Source organism: Vanellus vanellus (genome assembly GCF_965231255.1).
Source record: "Vanellus vanellus genome assembly, chromosome: 4".
In the NCBI taxonomy this organism is placed as follows: Eukaryota; Metazoa; Chordata; class Aves; order Charadriiformes; family Charadriidae; genus Vanellus; species Vanellus vanellus.
Window position 1 is genome coordinate 79,561,574 of NC_138909.1, and position 17,422 is coordinate 79,578,995.

At 44.4% G+C, this 17,422-nt stretch overlaps 1 protein-coding gene across 3 annotated transcripts in view; it reads left to right on the forward strand.

Moving 5' to 3' along the window:
- Positions 1-17,422, forward strand: part of IRF2 (interferon regulatory factor 2) — a 44,060-nt gene that overhangs the window by 14,029 nt on the left and 12,609 nt on the right. For 2 of the 3 annotated variants that reach the window (XM_082482302.1, XM_082482304.1), the window contains exons 2-6: positions 3,880-4,012; positions 4,985-5,093; positions 11,254-11,353; positions 11,968-12,144; positions 14,283-14,329. In XM_082482302.1, the coding sequence (XP_082338428.1) occupies positions 5,007-5,093; positions 11,254-11,353; positions 11,968-12,144; positions 14,283-14,329 (411 nt within the window). In that variant the 5' untranslated portion in view covers positions 3,880-4,012; positions 4,985-5,006. Of the gene's footprint in view, positions 1-3,740; positions 4,013-4,984; positions 5,094-11,253; positions 11,354-11,967; positions 12,145-14,282; positions 14,330-17,422 lie in introns of those variants that run through there. The other variant, XM_082482303.1, reaches the window with a different exon arrangement.

Below are 17,422 nucleotides of genomic sequence, written 5' to 3' on the forward strand. Positions count from 1 at the left end.
ACCGTGCGGTAGCAGGAGCCGTGTTATTGACTGGCCTCCTCCCTGTCTCCCTGTTCCTAACTGGGTTATGCTGGCCCAGCTTCAGCAGATCCTGTGCTGTCTGCCCTCCAGGGCACTCTTCCTCCGAGTCACATCTGCAGGATTAGGACAGTTTATAGCTTGTCGGGGGTAGCCTCCACCATGTTTTTGTGGTATCTAGTTGCAAAAAAAAAAAAAGGCTGAAGTGACTGCAGGACTAGCACGAATAGTACAGTAAATAAATCTTCGAAAAAGGTCAAAACAATCCCTACATAAACTGTGGCGTCAGTGCATCTGTGAGCCATACTTCTTGCATGGGGCTTGGCTCCTCACAGCCTCCCAATGGCCTCCCCTCCCAGACAAATGCCATTGAGTTGGGGCTAGTGTCTCACACCCTTGGTGCCTGTTTGGGAATGATTTTATTGATGTCTTAATGCACGTTGATACATTTAAGCTCCCCCCACCAAAAAGGCAACCACCACTAACTATGGCTCCTTTTTTAAAAGGAGGCAGGTAATAAAAATGGAGCAAAAAAAGGGAAATGACATTCATGGAGCTATCAGCCTTAATACATTTGTAGGAGGTATGGTTAAAAATTGTGGCTTTGGAAGGTTGGCTGTCTTGCTAAGAATGGCAAGCGTTCATACAAAGTGTTCCCGGCAGTAGCCCTACTTCCATGTTTAAATGAGCTCCCCTTTTCTTGTATGGTAGAAAACTGATTTCTTGGGTCCCATCTGCATTAGCAGTTGACCGTGTTTCTTGGCGGTTATTCTTCCCTTCCCCCACCATGGGACAGTGCTAAACCAGAAGAAAAAACAAACAATTATTTTCCATGTAATGCCAGAAAGTTTGACTCCAGCATGGGTTCCTGGGAGTGTTTAGCATTTTCCAGTGCTCTCCCCAAAGAGATGCTGGGGTTCAGTAGAGTCCAAGTTTGAAGCTGTGGTTTAAAAGCAGAGGGGCTTCATTAGCGGTTTTGGATTAAGGGGTTCTTCCCTGTCATCTCCTGCTGCTCACTCCTGCTCCCATGCCAGAGGGCCCTCCCCTCTTGGTTGTGCTGTCCCACACGTCTTTGAGCAGGTTGAAAGCCACGATCCAGGATCAAATAGACAAAAAAAGCCTTACAGAAAGAGGTGTTGCTTGTAAGCCTGCTGGGTTCCCTGGTCTTGTGCACAAAGTGGTGTTAGCATCTGACAAAATTGGGATAGGACCGAAGGGTGAGGGTGATGGAGTGTGAGGTACTCTTTTTCCACTGGTGGAGCTGGAGCTGCTCCTTCCCCTTGCAGCCCCAGGCAGCTCTGCTCCTCTCCCCTGCAGCCCGGCCATCCCCGGCCATGGTCTCTCCAAGGCAGAGGAAGATGGTGCCAAGTGACCCAAGGCAGGCATTAAGCCATTTTTCTCCCAGTTAACCCAAGTGCGAAGGTTCAGGCTGACAAAGGTAACCGGGCTTCTGGGGAGATTTACTCAGGGAAGCAGATAGGTGCCCATGGCTCAGGAGCTCATGCTGGTGGGAACTGGATGCCTTGGCAACTCTGAAAATACTGGTAGGAGTCCACTTGTGCCGAGATGCCTGCACATACCTGCTTCTACGTGTAAATGTGCAGGGGAAGTGCAATGTTAACAACTAAGAATGGGAGATTGGTGCATAGGTGCTCCCGGTTTTACAGTCTGGTTCAGAACATAAATATTGATGTTTTATTCTCCTTACAAGGATCCACTGTTTCTGCTTTTTCCTTTCCACTGGAGAGAGGCTGGAGTGAAGGAACCTGGCATGCCTGCTGTTTTGTATGGCTCACCTTAGTTTCTGGCTTTGTAGCTTTGCTTTATAATTAATGTATTCTGATGGAGGCTGAAGCTGGCTTGATGTTAGATGATGGCCTCTGAAACTTTACATGCCTTTGCTGCTTATATTTTGTTGGAGAATTTCAAAGGTCTTTACAAACTTGAATGACTCTTAATGCCAGAAGGTGATTGTCCCACTACACCCTGATAGGTGGACTTCAGGTTCTCCCACCTGGAGCCATCAAAATAAGATTCACAAGTTCTCCCATTAACCCTGCTTAGGGACAGATAGGGGCTACTTTTAAGGCACTGCAGAAGTTGATGTTTCTTTCTGTACAAATAAATCACGTGTTAGCTCAGGAGGGGAGATGTGGCACCTTTATTTTCCCACAGGCAATTACTCAGTAGAGTTGACTTGGTATTTTCATCACAAGGATGTTGTTGAAGTGCAACTGCAAAAAAACCCGCTACATTTTATCACCATTGTGGTCAGTGCTGTCCTGAGGCAGACAGGTATGGAGGTGTGTCATGAAGACATCAGGCTTTATTTTCTGCAGCACATGCTCTTAGAGGAGCACGGCGTGTGTTTTAATGAGCACGCTGTGCTTGCCCCTCCTTGTGAAAGACTTTCCCCCAAAAGAAGCCCACTGTCCCTCCAGCTGAACGTCATTGCAGGTTATTTTTAGCTGGGTTTGGTTTTACTTTCAGATAAACAGATCTTGGGAGCCACTCCTCCCTTCTCACAAGCCAAACCTCTCTTCTGATTACCTCGGGATTAATTGGCCTTGGTGTGGGTGATGGATGTGAAGGTGTGTGCTGACAGCTGCGGGTGCTAATCCCAGAGGAGTCCCAGGGTGCCGAAAAGGGGATGAGCACCGCAGCATCTGCGGGCGAGCAGCCGGGGAAGGCCCCAGGGATGTGGGAGGGAAGAGATGACTGGCTTGACAGTGCTGTTTTGGGCAAGACCAGCTTCCTTATAGTAGTGATGTTGGCAGCTTTCTCATCTCCTGAAAAGCATTGCTTTTGCACAAAGGCAGCTTCTGTTTCTTCTGAGTTGCCTGTCCCAGGTGGGATTCATTGCTGCTGCCTTCAAGATTACTTTTCTGCCTTCTGTCTAATTTGTTCATTCAGATGGGCTTGAGATTTGTCTTAGAGGCTCATTACCCAGAAGATGAGTCCCACTGCTAAATGGGAGCACTCATATATTGAACGCTGAAGATGATGCACAGTGTTTCCAGGAATTGTCTCAAAGTGCATGCATACTTAAAGATACCTTACAAAGAAATGCATGTAAGATGATCATTGCATCTACTTGTTTCTTCCTTGACAGATGAATCGAAATTTGCTTGCGTTTTTAGTACATTGCCATTAGCATTTTTCATATTTGACCCAATGTGTAGTAGGGGAAGATGGTACAGGTCTCCCGTACACACTCTGCTACCTGGATGGGAATCGTTGGTGTCAAGCGGAGGAGGCTGCAGTGGTGTGGCCAGCAGCTCGCCACCGTCCTGGGCGCCAAAAATGCTGCACCCGCATCACCCTCACCCAGAAAACAGCTTGCCTCTTGCACAGAGAGGGGGTTTGCACAAGGGCACAGCCACTGTCGAGTTCTGGGGTTGGCTGTTTTTTTCGTGTCTGACGTGAACCTGAAAGGGAGCTGAGCAGTTGCAGCAGTTTTCTGAGCTATTTTAGAAATTCATAGTCACTGGAAAAGGCTGCGGCTGAAGCGCGAGTCACCAGCTCCACACAGTAGTAAATAAAATGTTTGCCTAGAGATTAGTGTGAGCACGGCTGCTGGTAAATTCTCTGAACACATCAAAGAGCCTTATTGTTGCACTCAGGTTTTAATTCCTTATTAGTTTCAGGAAATACATGTCCTCAGAGCAATGAGAGGAAACTTTGAACGTTTTTCTTCCTCTTGTGCTGGGTGTGGGCCTGGTACTGCCTAATTGTTAGTCTGTCTGATGCCTGTACTCCCATAGGAAGCAAGAACAAACCCATTTACATTTGTGTCATTGCTGCGTGCTTTCAAATACGTGAGCTACTCATTTTTCTTTCTCTTTTTTATTTTTTTTTCAGATCAAAGGTGACAAGAATAGTGGAGCAGAGAAGTTAAGAATGATGCAGAGAACACAGATGTGAAGAACAAAGGAAAGAGGAAGGAGCTGAGCCTGGTGCAGGGGGGGAGAGGAGAAGACGAAGAAGCCTAAATGCAAGTACTTGAACATGGAAATGATGGGTTGCAGGCTGCTTAACAGGAGTTTAATGTGGTGCTTTAATCTGCATCTAGTGCCAGTTGGAGCTTTCAGAGCGGTTCCTGAGATAGGTTAATGTTTTTAAAATTTTCTGCCTTGAGTTCGAGACTTTGGACTCTTATGTCAATAATTTACAGCTCTAAACAGGGAAGTGGCATCGGGGTCACACGTGTGTGTGTGTGAGAGAGAGATAGAGAGACAGAAAAAAAAAAAGTCAGTTTGAGTCTAAACTGAATAACACAGTGTGATGTGGTGCAGCTGAGGGGGCTGTACAGCACTTACTTCCTAGCTAGGCAGTATGAAAATGTAAAATAGCAGCTAAAAAATCAGTGACCGGGTTGATCAGAGAAAGCTGGAGGGAGGGGGTTAAACCACTCAGCCAGAACCAAAGTGGTCTGCTAAATTGCTGTGATGTAAAATGTATTTTTCATAATTTTAGTCAAGTTTATAGGATAGACACGGCTATTTGAAAGCACTCTCATTAGCAGGTGCGTCATTTTAGCTGGTACAGTGATGCCTCCTGCACATGAATTGTTTTGGTTACATCTTTTTTATTGGCAAAAAAAGGTCTTGTGCAAATGCAGATATGCGGGCCAAAAAGAGGTCTCTTCGGGAGCATAATTGTTTTTCTTTGTGGCCTCTGGTATCCCACCTGTATCAGCAAACAAGCTTTTGCCAATATGATGTGTCTTCTTCAGGTGAAGGTTTTCCTAATCCAGGTGTATCAGAACAATGTTTTCTGTCATAGAGAAGGCTTTGTCATGCGAGTTGCTCTTATGGGAGGCTCCCGCACAGATACAGAGTCACTATTATATTTATAATTGGTTGATGCCTGCAAAGCTGCCTACAGTCTGTACTGTGCAGAGATGGGGGAGCTGCGTGGCAGTTCTGTCTGGAAAACAGGTAACCTTGTCCCTTGTTCCCTGCAGCTCCGTCCCGGGGGGGGTGACAATGCCTGTCGAAAGGATGCGGATGCGCCCCTGGCTGGAAGAGCAAATCAACTCTAACACGATACCAGGGCTGAAATGGCTAAATAAGGTAAGGGGGTGTGTGTGCATGCTCGTGCGTGTGTACGTGTGCTGAAGAGGGACTTTATAGCAGTGCCTGAGGTTTGGATAGGTAAATCAGCTCATTCCTGGTATTCAAAGGGGTGACATGGGGAGGAAGGGCAAAGCTGAATGCTTCCTGCTGAACCTGTTCCTCCGGCCTCGCCTGCCAGATCTGAGGCGCCCTGCATTGGCCTGGTGGATTTGTGGCTCCTTTGAAAGCATTTTCCAACTCTTTGTTGTTGGAGTGAGCGTTTCTGGAGACTCCGCTAGGTTGTTTTTTTTTTTTTTAAGCTGGGAACAGATTGCTCACCAAGTAGTGTCAGAGGGATGTGAACAAAATGCTCTCCTGAGGTGGAAGGCTATATTCTGTGTTAGACTGTGGGTTGAAGCAACTATCTCCTGTTTCAGACTTGTGTGACTTCTCTGATACTTCGCAACGTGGGAGAAAACAGGGTAACTTTTCCCCTGACAGATCCAAACCTAATATTCCCTGCCCTGAGCTCTTACTGAGAGCTCTAGGCTCTTTGAGAGCACAGGCATGGGCTCCAAAATGTCAGTGCCCAATTTGATTTTTTTTTTTAAATTGGCTCAATAAAACTAAGGAGTATATTTGAGATTTTGAACAGTAATAAACCCTGGAAATATTGCATGCGTTCTGCAGTGTGCAAGAGAGTAATTCAGCACACTGAAAAGCATGAAACAGTTTTGGCTACAGAGGCTACTTCATGATCAAAATGGGTGGAAATGCACAAAGTCAGCTGCAGAAACATAGGTGCTGCCACTCTGGTTAAGACACTAACCCAGTTAGTCTGGTATCCTCCCTGTAGCAGTAGTTGTGGTACTCAGGTGTTCATTTTTAAAGCTGAAGAATGGCAATTAAGATTAATACTTTTCATTTCAGCTTTCAAAGCTAGAAAAGCTCGTGACGATAAAATTATCAAGAGCCCTTTAAATTACAGCTACACATTTTGTTTCTCAGGAACTTCCTGCATCAGTGACTCTCGCATGCTGTGGCTGGGTAAATAAATATTGCTTTATCCATTCCTTGGTTAGCTGCCCTGTGAATTTGAGTAGGTCCTTGTTCTTGCGTAATGGGGTCACAGCTGAAAAGGAGGAAGAGACTAGTTTTTACTGTTGTCTTTGTAATTTGAATCCTACGTTCAGGTCCCTACGGATTCTTCTCCTTGAGTATCTCTACTTTGGTGTCAGGTCTCTCCTGCTGACAGTCCATCTCTGCCATTCTTGGCTGGGCATTTCTGCCCAGTCCTGAAGTAATTTCTCTGCACAATATTTCAGATTTGAGCATATTGCTCTTAAGTATAATGTCATCTGTAGATTTTGTTCACGTAGCCTTCTTCGGTAGATCCCAGGAACGTACTTGCCTCCTTTGCTCTGCAGTATGAAAACGTTGCCACTGCGCTAAGGCCTTCGTTCTTCCAAGTTTGGCCCACCAGCTCATAAAGGCAGTTTGCAAGGCATGTCGTGTTGTTTAATGTTTCCAGCCCTCTGATGGTGTCGTTACAGTGGATTTTGCCTTGTGCTTCTGGCATAAACTGTTTGCGTGCAAGAGTCGGTAGGAGATTTTGTCCTTAGTTAGCGTATTCTATATTGACCAAGGCCTGTCTCACAAATACAGTCTTTTGAAGTGGATTTTTTTTTTTCTAAAACAAAGCCCTGGCTCCTACCAGAAGGAGGATACCAGGCTAAGTGGCCTGCCTTGAGGTTTATTAAACTCTGATTCCCCACTTCTGCCCTCTGATTTGGCATCATTCTGGGTTGTCTTTATTGTGCTCAACAAGCTAATTGCACTTCTGAGCATTTCTGTTTAAAAATGTTTAAACATTCATTCCAACAATGAATCATTAAACCAAAAATATTTCTATTTTTACTGTAAATCCTGACCATAAACAAAGCCATGCATGGAATCAATGATACAGCGTCATGTGTATCGCAGCCTGTTCTGTACCCACGGAACTGACTCTGGAGGCTGTAGGATTTTGGGATTTGTATATTTTAGTCGGAGTTTGGCAAAGGACAGTTCATGCTATAGAAAAGAAAGTGGGTCAGATTAGCAAGAGAATCGCACTCCTCTGTGTGCACAGCTTTTAAGGAAATAAGATTTAAATACTAAGGAAACAAATACCATTCTGGGTTTGTCATTGGCTGTCTCTTCTTGGGGAATTTTTCCAGACTGAGAAGGGAATTAAACCTCTCTCAGTTAAAGATGGCAAATCAGGTATGGCTGATATACCTAACTCCTTCCCTAATTCCTTCCCCTACTGTCCGTTGATCACGTTGTACCTCCTGCTTTGTGTTTACCTCCAGAACAGACCCCTCTCTGTAGGGCTTAAAAAATAAATACTCGTGTAGTACCTTCCTAGTGAAAATGTTATCCTGCTGAATGGCATGAGGGAGGAAGAAAATTTCTTCACCCTCCCAGAGAGACAAAACTGGGAGGTGTGAAGGAAATTACATAGTTCAGTAGAGGGCATAGGTGCTGTGAGGAGGGGGATAAGGAGAGGTCAGTATCCCTCATGGATCTGGAAAAGGAAATTTGAGTGGAAACATTCAGAGTAGCTGTAACAGGAGTCGGGAGGCAACCTGCTGCTTTGATAATGCTTGGAGTATTACGCTCCCGACAGATGCCGCTATTTAAAATTTGTCCTATGCCTTTCCAGCTAGTGTGTGATCTCATGCTCATTCACCTGCTTGGAGCGTTTTGCAACGCTAGGCTTGCAAGCGTTTGATACTATTTTCCTCCTCCTGCCTATTTCTAAGAATGTGACACCTTTTTCCTTTTCATGTCCCCACTGGGGGGGGACAGTTTGGTAGCAATTCCTGTTACGCTGTAAAAGTTTTGTGGGTTGTACTTTTGACTTTAGGTGAGGTTAAAATATCCAGTGATGGAGTGCTGTACCAGACAGCACGTGGTTTTCTAAGTCTAAGGTCAGTCTAAGCACTGATGTGCCTTTTCCTATTAAGGTCATTATTAGGAAGCATTGACTGAAGAAGGAGATAGGTAAATGTTTGATAATGTGTGGAATAAAAAATTAGTATTTAAATAGAAAGCATCTAGGCAAACTAGAGCAGAACACACAACCACAGGGTATTGCTGCAATCAGTAGTCTTGCGGAATTTCAGAGAAGATTAGTTACTTGATAGTTGATGAGAAAATCTGTAGTTTCCAGATAGGTATGTAAAATTATATATGTATTATAAAGTTATAATACGTGTGGATTCTATGATTTTATTATTTGTATTATAATTTGCTATAAGACCATGTGTTTCAAGACATCTAGGATTGGGAAGAACTTTCTGTAATGAGCAGAAACACTGTAATAAACACTTAAGACTGCTGTTGAGAGTGTCCTTGCACCTTCTTTTGGAGCAGTGAGTACGGTTGATGATGACAGGGTGCTATGTCTGGAGTCTTGTTCGGTCTGCTAGTTCTTTGAATTATCATAAGGAGTATGAAATCCATGATATAACCTCCATAGCATTGTGTAGCATTGTTCCAGCCTCTCCCCATGGCCAAGCACGAGAACACTTTCTAACCTGGTCAATTGTTAAAGTTCTTGGTGATAGAAATTGTTTTCTATGGAAGTATGGTTTTTTTTTTTCCCCATGCTCATTATAGTGTACGGGAGAGTAAAAACAAGGAAGTTTATTCTAGCTCTGATGAATACAGTAGTGCTGTGGACCACAGGATAGTGAGGTTGAGGCTTTCTTTAGACCAATTCTGCTTGGGGAAAGAGGAGAGCATCTCTGTAGGATGATTTAACTATGTAGAGGGGGAAGAGTAAGGAGGCGAAAGGCACGTGAGAGAAGTGATAGGAATAGATTAAGAGGAAGGATTAGAGTGTGAGGGCTTGAAGGGGAATGAGAAACATGTTAAATCTGTGCTTTCACCAAATTAAAAATGTCCTGGTTTGAGACAGAATAGAACCAATTTTCTTTTCAGTAATTTTACTTTTCAGTTAAGTCTCTTCTAGCTAACTGCACTCTCTGAAATTAACAGCATGTTTTTCAGACAGTGTCTGCTTCCAAAGTGATAAGGCCTGATGTTTATAGTTAATACGACAGAATGGTATGCAGAGAGGCTCCTGCTTATACTTACTGCTCTAACAACCAAGGGCAGCTCACTTTGTTATTTGCCCCGTTGGAGGGTCGGAAGCAGAAAAGTGTAGAGGGGTCGCACCTGTGGAGAGGAGTGGAGAGGACAGGACAGGTGACCCAAAACTGACCAACAGGGTATTCCATCCCATCTGCCTCATGCTCAGTATAAAAGCTGAGAGATCAAAGGGATCAGCCTCTTTTCTTCAATGGCTGGCGTCCGAGGAGGACTCTGTCTGTTCGTCTGCCTTTGATCCTGATCTGTGTGTTCCTGAACCAGTTCCTGTCTGTTGCTGAGTCCAGTCTGGGAGTTTCCCAGTGCCAGCCGGTGACGTGATTGTCATCCTGGAAGCTCAATACTAATTTTGTATATATTCTATGTATTTCGTTATTTTCTTACTGATATTATTATCTTTTATTTTTATTATTAATATTTCATTAAAATAGCTTTAGTTTCTTTTCAACCCATAAGTCTTCTGGGAAGGAAGAGAGAGATTAAAAGAGAGCATCTGTCGTTCTTTTAGTGGCCAGCCCAGATTTATTGCTGCCAAAGGTGAAGCCAAGCGAGAAGGGAATAATGCAGTTCTGAACAAGTGGATGTAAATGAGAGAAAGGATTGAAGACAACAGTTGAAGGACGATACAAAACGCAGGCTCAAAAAAGAAGAGATCACATGGAAAGGAAGGGAAATAAACCTAACCTTGACATTAGTGAAATATTAACCAGACAGACAAGGAAGAAAAGTGGTTGTTGGAGGAAGGGGAAAGGGCAAAGGATTCATCTCACCCGACCACAAACAATGCTACCAGTCGTTTAAATGAGAGCTGCCTGTCTAGAGTTGTTTGTAGGCAATGGAGAGAAATAAGCTCTTTTAGGGTGCACTTCAGTTGGCGTAGCTCAGGTGGCCACCTCAGGAGGGTGCATTTTGCCCTGGAAGTTCTCTTCACAGACTGAGAAGTGGATCTAAACCTGTAGTGGCAGTGTTTATAGTGCAAGATGTCTGCATGTGAAGCCAGATAACATGTATTCCCCCCAATATGGGAGAAAAAACAACCGTGGCTGAACAAACTCCTTTTGTATGGCTTTGCAGAAATGAACGTGAAGAGTTGTGAAGCAGCCCTGTAGGTCAGCACATAGGAATTCGTTCCTGTGTTGGATGACATAAAAGCACATCTGGCCCAGTATCCTGTGTGCCAGGTGCTTGTGGAAGGGGTATAGGAAACGTGCTGTTCAAGCTCTGAAAGCCATTGGGCTCCCAGAGCTGGAGCTGCATCCCATTTTTAATCATCTTTAATAGTCACCAGTGTACTATCTTTCATGAGTTTTTCTGATCCCTTTGAGAATCAGTTCATACTTCCAGCACATAAGGCATGCCCTGATTTAACTACGTTGTGTGTTAAAAAAATAATTTTAAAAGTGCCTTCCTTTGGATTGCTTTACATGCACTTCTCTTTGGCCTAAAGTTTCTAAACTAAAATACATTCAGTTGTCTTCAATGCCACCCCTTCACATGTGTGTCCTGTACTTTTTATCCCCACTGGAAAGATGTCTACAGTTCATATATTCATATGTCCGTTTGCTTGGCATATAAATCTGGGAGATCCCTTTCCTTCACTGTGCTAGTATTTTACTGCCTAAATTCTAAATCCCTTGAGTTTGCTCTGTTCCTGTGGTTGTTTAGTTTCATATCTAATTTTTCTAATCAAGAAAGTGTCTGTGCTGCCAAAACTAGCCTTCGTTTGAATGTTTAGAAATGTGTAGCACTGCATGTTTTACCCATGTGTCAGCTTGGAAAGCCACCAGGCTCATCGTCGGTGAAGGGGCATCCGAGTATTTCATATACTTAGGGCTGTATTCTGCTTTTGGTGACGCCAGTAGATATTTTCCTATTGAGTTCAGTGACAGCGGCACTGGGTTAGAAGAAAGCAAAACACTTGCAGATGCTGGAACTGTGTTTTTAAATAAGTGACTTAAAGTCATCAGAAGATCCCTCAAGTCAATCAGTGTTGGCATTTCCTGTTTGTTTTCCCTTCCAGGAGAAGAAGATTTTTCAGATTCCCTGGATGCATGCCGCAAGACATGGGTGGGATGTTGAAAAAGATGCTCCCTTATTTAGAAACTGGGCAATTCACACAGGTATTGGAACTCTCTTTCTGCAGGACAGATTTTCACATTGTTTTCCCTTTTAAAGTTACATTTTCTTTTTTTCTTGTCTTTGCTTTTACTAACACAGAGACTGAATTTAAGTTTCTAAATTTGTGGGAGGCTAAGTGCTTTTTTCAAGGTCTGCGATACTCTCCAGCTTTATTGAAGTGCCATAACTCATTTGCATTGAGGAACACAGTAAAACTTAATTGATTTAAACGTTAACAAGATTGGGTTCAAAATTGTCAGGAGTAGAGCACGCTCAGCACTTTGTAGACTTGGGCCTTTAGGCTTTTTATGCCTTCCGATGGATTTGAGCCAGACATAATAAAGGTAAATGCTGTGCAAGCTTTTCCACGTTGTTGTGGAGTCACATCTGATTGGCAGTGCCCTGGGTCTTTCTTGACCAGAAGCTGTTCATCATGTGTTCTAGAAATGTGCATGGGAATGAGATCACAACACTCTCTCTTGCAACCTCAGCTATTGTTTGAATGCTTGTCATGGGAACCGAAGGCTGATACCTTGAAGTTAAGCTACACTGTTACTAATTTGCCTTAGGTTTTCAATTACACGTTGTGTGTGCCTAACTTTCTTTTCTTGCTTAGGAAAATACCAGTCAGGAGTAGATAAACCCGATCCAAAGACGTGGAAGGCAAACTTCCGTTGTGCTATGAACTCTCTGCCTGACATAGAAGAAGTGAAGGACAAAAGTATAAAGAAAGGAAACAATGCCTTCAGGGTGTACCGGATGCTGCCATTATCTGAAAGACCTTCCAAAAAAGGTAGAGGGGAGAACGTGTCAACGTGAAAATGGTGTTGGGGGCATTGTTATTTTTTTGGGGCCCTCAAAATGTACCAGTTGTCCAGCTTCACAGTAGGTTTTTATCTAGCTGTTCCCCAGAACTTAGGAACACCTGTATGAAAAATGGGCTACATTCAGTTAAGAGGACAAGCCGCTTGGAGATAATCAATGAGATGTGATACCCTCAAGCTGGTGATCTGTGTAAATTGTGTTAGTTCTGTTAAAGCCAGTGGAGTTGTGTTCAGATGCTAGTCCCGGGTCTCCTTCAGTCAAGGAAGATGATTAGGGGGATATTAGAGATCAGTGCATTTAACTCAGTAGTGCTCATTCACATTATGGTGGCAGACATTGGAGGTATCCCTGCCCATAGCGGGGGAATTGGAACTAGGTGATCTTTAAGGTCCCTTCCAACCTAAACCATTCTGTGATTCTAAGATCTTTTTTCAAACAAGGGTTGAAATAAACGGGTGCTCTGTTGAGCTGAGTGAGAGCAATATGCTCTCTGCTTAGAACATTGAACTGTGAAACCACTTTGTTTGTTATGTAGCTACACTAGGCCATGAAAAAACAGCCCCCACGGCATGATAATGCTGAAATGGGAAACTATGTTTGAATCCCCAAATTTAGGGATTAGGTCTCCCACCTGCCAGGAGAGGACCTAACCACCAGGTCAATCTCATGAGTATTTGGTTTCTTATGGAATAGAAATATTGGCTTCTTTAAGGCTGATTGGCTTCCTTATGCCTTTGCTACTGTTTCATGGAGTAGAACGATGGCTTCCTTAGTCCTCTGATATTCCCTGGTGTCTAGGATTTTCGGATGAAAAGATAAGCTGCAAATCAAATGCATGGTGTTCCTCTAAAATCAAGTTCAATTCACCTGCAGCTCAGTTTGCTATTTTCTTAAATTGAGAGGTAAAATGCACATCTTCAGTTTAAGGTCAGTATGATTGGAAATTATGAACTCTGGCATTTTTGGGGCAGAATCATACTCTGAAACTGAGATCAATCCGCAAAAGGTAGAACATGTGCTTTGAAACTGTTTCCAGTCTCTTCTCAATGATGTATTTTGTATGTTCAGACATATTTCCTTGAACCATAACCTGTGGCAGATTCTTCTCATAGCTGTAAGAACGAGAAAAGTTCATAATGAAAGCTGAGATTCTGGAGATGGGGGCAGGAGAGGATGCTGCAGCAAGTCCAGCTACTATAAAACTCTGACATATTTTGGGCTCTGTATATATTCTCACATGCCCTTTCTACATGGCGTGTGGCTAAAATTACGTGTGAGTGAGAGCAAAAAAATTTGGCTGCAAACATTTTTAATTCTGAGTGCTATCTTGTAGTAGAGATGGGAGAAATTCCTGGGACACGTCTGTGCAAACAGTGGGGTAGAGCTGAGCTTGCACCAGCAAGTCTGAGCTTCCACATCGGGCTCTCATCAGGTCAGAGCAGGGGCAGCAACGCTGGGGTCTGCCGAGGCACACAACGTTTTGTGAGGGTCATATGCTGTGCAGTTTTCTGGATTCTCAAATCCAGCATGATTGCATAAACCGCTTTTGCATGAATTAGAGTATATATTCCCCCCCCATCCCAGGTTGCAACTATTTACAGAAATATTTGCTGAAGTTTATTGTGATCTCTTTTCACATATTAAATCAATGAACAATCTCCCTATGAACAATGCTCAATGAACAAGCTCCCTATTGCTACAGTGAGATTGTAACAAATGTGATGAGACATATATTTTGATTTTTTTTCCCTTTAAGAGAATTTTTCTCCCCCTTCCTTCTGTTTTTAACAGGCCTTATTGCTTAGTTTGTCACTCTTCCATATTTTTCACCTTGATTTTTTGACTGCAATTGCTTTCCTCGGCCCCATCGTGGTTCTTTTACGTAGCACTTTAAAAACGAAACACAAAGCCCAATTGTTCAAGGTGAATTTTTGACTGCCCAGGCCTTAAGGGGGGTTTAAAATTAAGCAAAATGTGTTCTCCCTTTCCTAGGAGGTGCTGCCATTTTGAGGCACGTTTTGGGTCTATTTCTTAGTGAATATAGAAGGTGTGGAGCATAATTCGTGGCACATAGGACTTTAAGAAATCTTCCTTCTGTTCTTGCAGGAAAAAAAACAAAGCCCGAGAAGGATGACAAATTCAAACAAATTAAGGTAAGAAGTGGCTGTTTAATAGTGTGAGAGCTTGTGAAAACAATCTGTTGCAAATTTTTTTAATAGCCCCAATAGTATATTGTGGTGAATATTTGCAAATCTCTCATGCTTGTGGTTTGCTTGAGAAGCTACAGTTACATTGAGTGTTTAGGGTTTTTTTAACAAACGTGAAGGCTGTTAGAGCCGTGACTGACGTCATCAGTTGACACAGCCCTGGTGTTGCAACGCCTGGAGGTTGGAAAACTGGCAGCCTCGGCAATACATTTGCCATTTGTTTGTCTGTGTAAGTAGAAATACAGTAATTACGGAAGGAATGCTTCTGAACAATAGAGCTACCTTTTGGAGCAATTAATTTCTGTGTGTAAGGCACTGGAAATTCATTTTCGTTCAGGCGAGGGGGAGAAGCTTTGTCAGAGCTGCATGTTCTGCTCGTGTTTTGTAATTCAGAAGGCCTCAGTTGTAAAGCTCCTTGGTCACTGCCTGAGATTTCTGCCTATTCAAAGCGTGGACCCAAACTGCTTTCCCTACAACGCGTGATGTTCCCTAACGTTCACACTTCTGCCGAGTGCCTCTCTGAGGTGGTCAGTGTTACATACCAGCAGGGGTTGGTCCGCCTTCGATTTTTTTCAAAAAGCAAATTGCAAAGGTTTCAGGCTTTCAGCCTTCAGTAAAGTCGGCATCCTCGGGTCGCACGTAGCAGCCGTGTCTGCAGCAGAAGGGCAGCTTGGACCCCTGCTGCTCGCTTGTGTGAAGGGCTGTGCCACCTACGCCTGGGCACAGGTCCTGCACCCACTGGCCAGGAGATGCTCTGGGTCAGGTGAACCTGGAGGCCTGGGAAAACTCCTCCATTGAAATTGGGTTTGGAAGGCAGGCACTCTTCTGGCAGTTGTGACTTGTGGAGTTACAGGTCAAAATACTGCGATTTTCAAATTGTCTTAAAGGAACCAGTTTTAACCATCCTATTTGGATCACGCAGCCATGTGTGCTTGTTATAACGTGACTCTGATGGTGGCCGCTGTTCAGAGGGATCCAGTAAACTCAGAGCAGAGCAGCATGTGATGCCTGCCAAAGCTGGCAGCAACACTTTGCCATTCCCCTCCTTCATAGTCTTTCTTTTAGTCAAAATATTAAATGCCTGAAAAGCTGTAGAGGCTCTTGAACAGTCTCGTCCTCTCAATTAAGATTAATTTCACAAATAGTCGTTGATGAGGGAGTCCGTGATGCCTGGGAGATTAGTCCATCTGGCAGGATGGACTGTAGGCCTGGGAGTAGGTGCCAATGGGGTGATGCTCGCAACTTTTGGGAGCGCTTTCCACTAGCCTCGCTTGCCCAGAACTGCACAAAAGTGTTAAACCAGGCGACGCAGGAGCAGTGAGCTGAGCTGGCCGTGCCTCCAGCACCTACCAGCGATATCTACCACGAGCATACAGCTCACCAGGCACCAGCTATGGTCTGGCCACCTAGATCTTGTAGGCTTTGAGCTGCTGGCCAGGTAGTATTCCTGTCCCCCCTTGTTCTGACAAACGCGTATACAAGCTGGCCTCCAGATATGCCTGGATTTTAAAATAGATGCCCTTTCCACGCTCAGCTACTGTTCAACTGACTATTGAATGTTGAAGGCAGTAAGAGCGGAGAAGGGTGGTGGATGAATTAACGCAAATGCACATTTCTGAGCATTGAAAGCTGCTTATAATTGCTTTGCTCAGTGATGCGAATTCCTGAGATCTGAGTTGCGTGTTTTGCATTGAACACCTTGCAGTTACCCTGAAAACCTCTCTTTAGTGGAGGTGAGTGGGAGGCTGCTCCACAATCTGCCTGGTGATGGGGTAATATCAGCAAAGGGAGAAGCTGAGGATCCGAGTGCAGAACTATGAAGGGACTTGAGTATAGCAAGAGTGTCACATAGAGCTCCCCTCTGTTCCCACTGCCGGACCTTGTGGGCACCCACAGCAACCGCTGGTGGGGGTGAAGAGCCCTGCCAGATTTTGCTGAGCTTGAGCAGCGTTCTCAGGGCACCTGAGAGACCTGGGCCTTACCAAATCCCTGCTTTGTGTTAGGCGAGGGGGGTCTGCAAGCAGGTCTCCCACCTCGCAGGTAGATCTCTGACCACTGGGCTTTGGGGCAAACGAGGTGTCCCCATTAAAATGTGAATTCTCAGCAATGGGAAGAGGGTGTAAGTGTCTGAGTAGCCTAGATAAAAATAGGCTCTTTCCTTTGAAACAAAATTAAGGGCTGAAAACTGCCTGCCTGAGGCTTAATTTCTGCCTTATCCTAGATTTATCCTTTTGACTATGCATGCAGCTTCTCATTGAGACATTTTTTAAAATCTAAGTGACAACTTTCCCCATGCATTTAGCTTAGACTTCCAGCAGGCATCTGGACGCCGAAAATTTAGGTGATTTAACACCAACCGTGCCAGTGTTCAAGTCCCTTCATTGATCTGGCACCAACCTGAGTTCCAGGATGCATATTTGTTTCTGCAGCTACTAAATAAATTTCCCTGTAACCAAGCCTCAGTAAAGCTGAGCAAGGCGCTGCGCGCGCAGGGTTCCCAGGGGGCTGCTGTGTTTGCTGGGGCGTTGCACAACACGAGATGGTCCGGGCTCCATTGTGCAGCCCTAACCTGCCTCTGCAGTCAGTGATCCTCAGTGGATCAATAACAGCTAATTTTATCTTTTCCAGCTCTCCAATTCTTTGACCTGCAGGTTGACACAACCGGTGCAGCTCATCAAAGACTCAGTTGCCATTAGCACTAACTTTGCACCCTTCCAATGTGCAGAGGGGCCTTGGGGCAGGGTGTGTGTTTGTGTTATGGCCTTGCTTCATGGCTGGGAAGGCACAGGCTTGTGTCGAAGTGACAGCTCTTTTTGAGTTACAGCATGTGGTGTCCAGGAAAGACCTGTCACGCCATCCCCAGTTTTTTGTCCCTGTGATAACGGTTCATAGGGTTAGTACTGTGAAGGGCTGACACCACAGATCTTGAGGCTCACCTTTGCCCTGCCCTTGCCAAAATGCTTTAGAGCAGTGAAAATGGGCATGGCGTTGGCATCGAAGCCAACTGGCAGCTCTGCACCTCTCTGTGGGTGTCTGGGT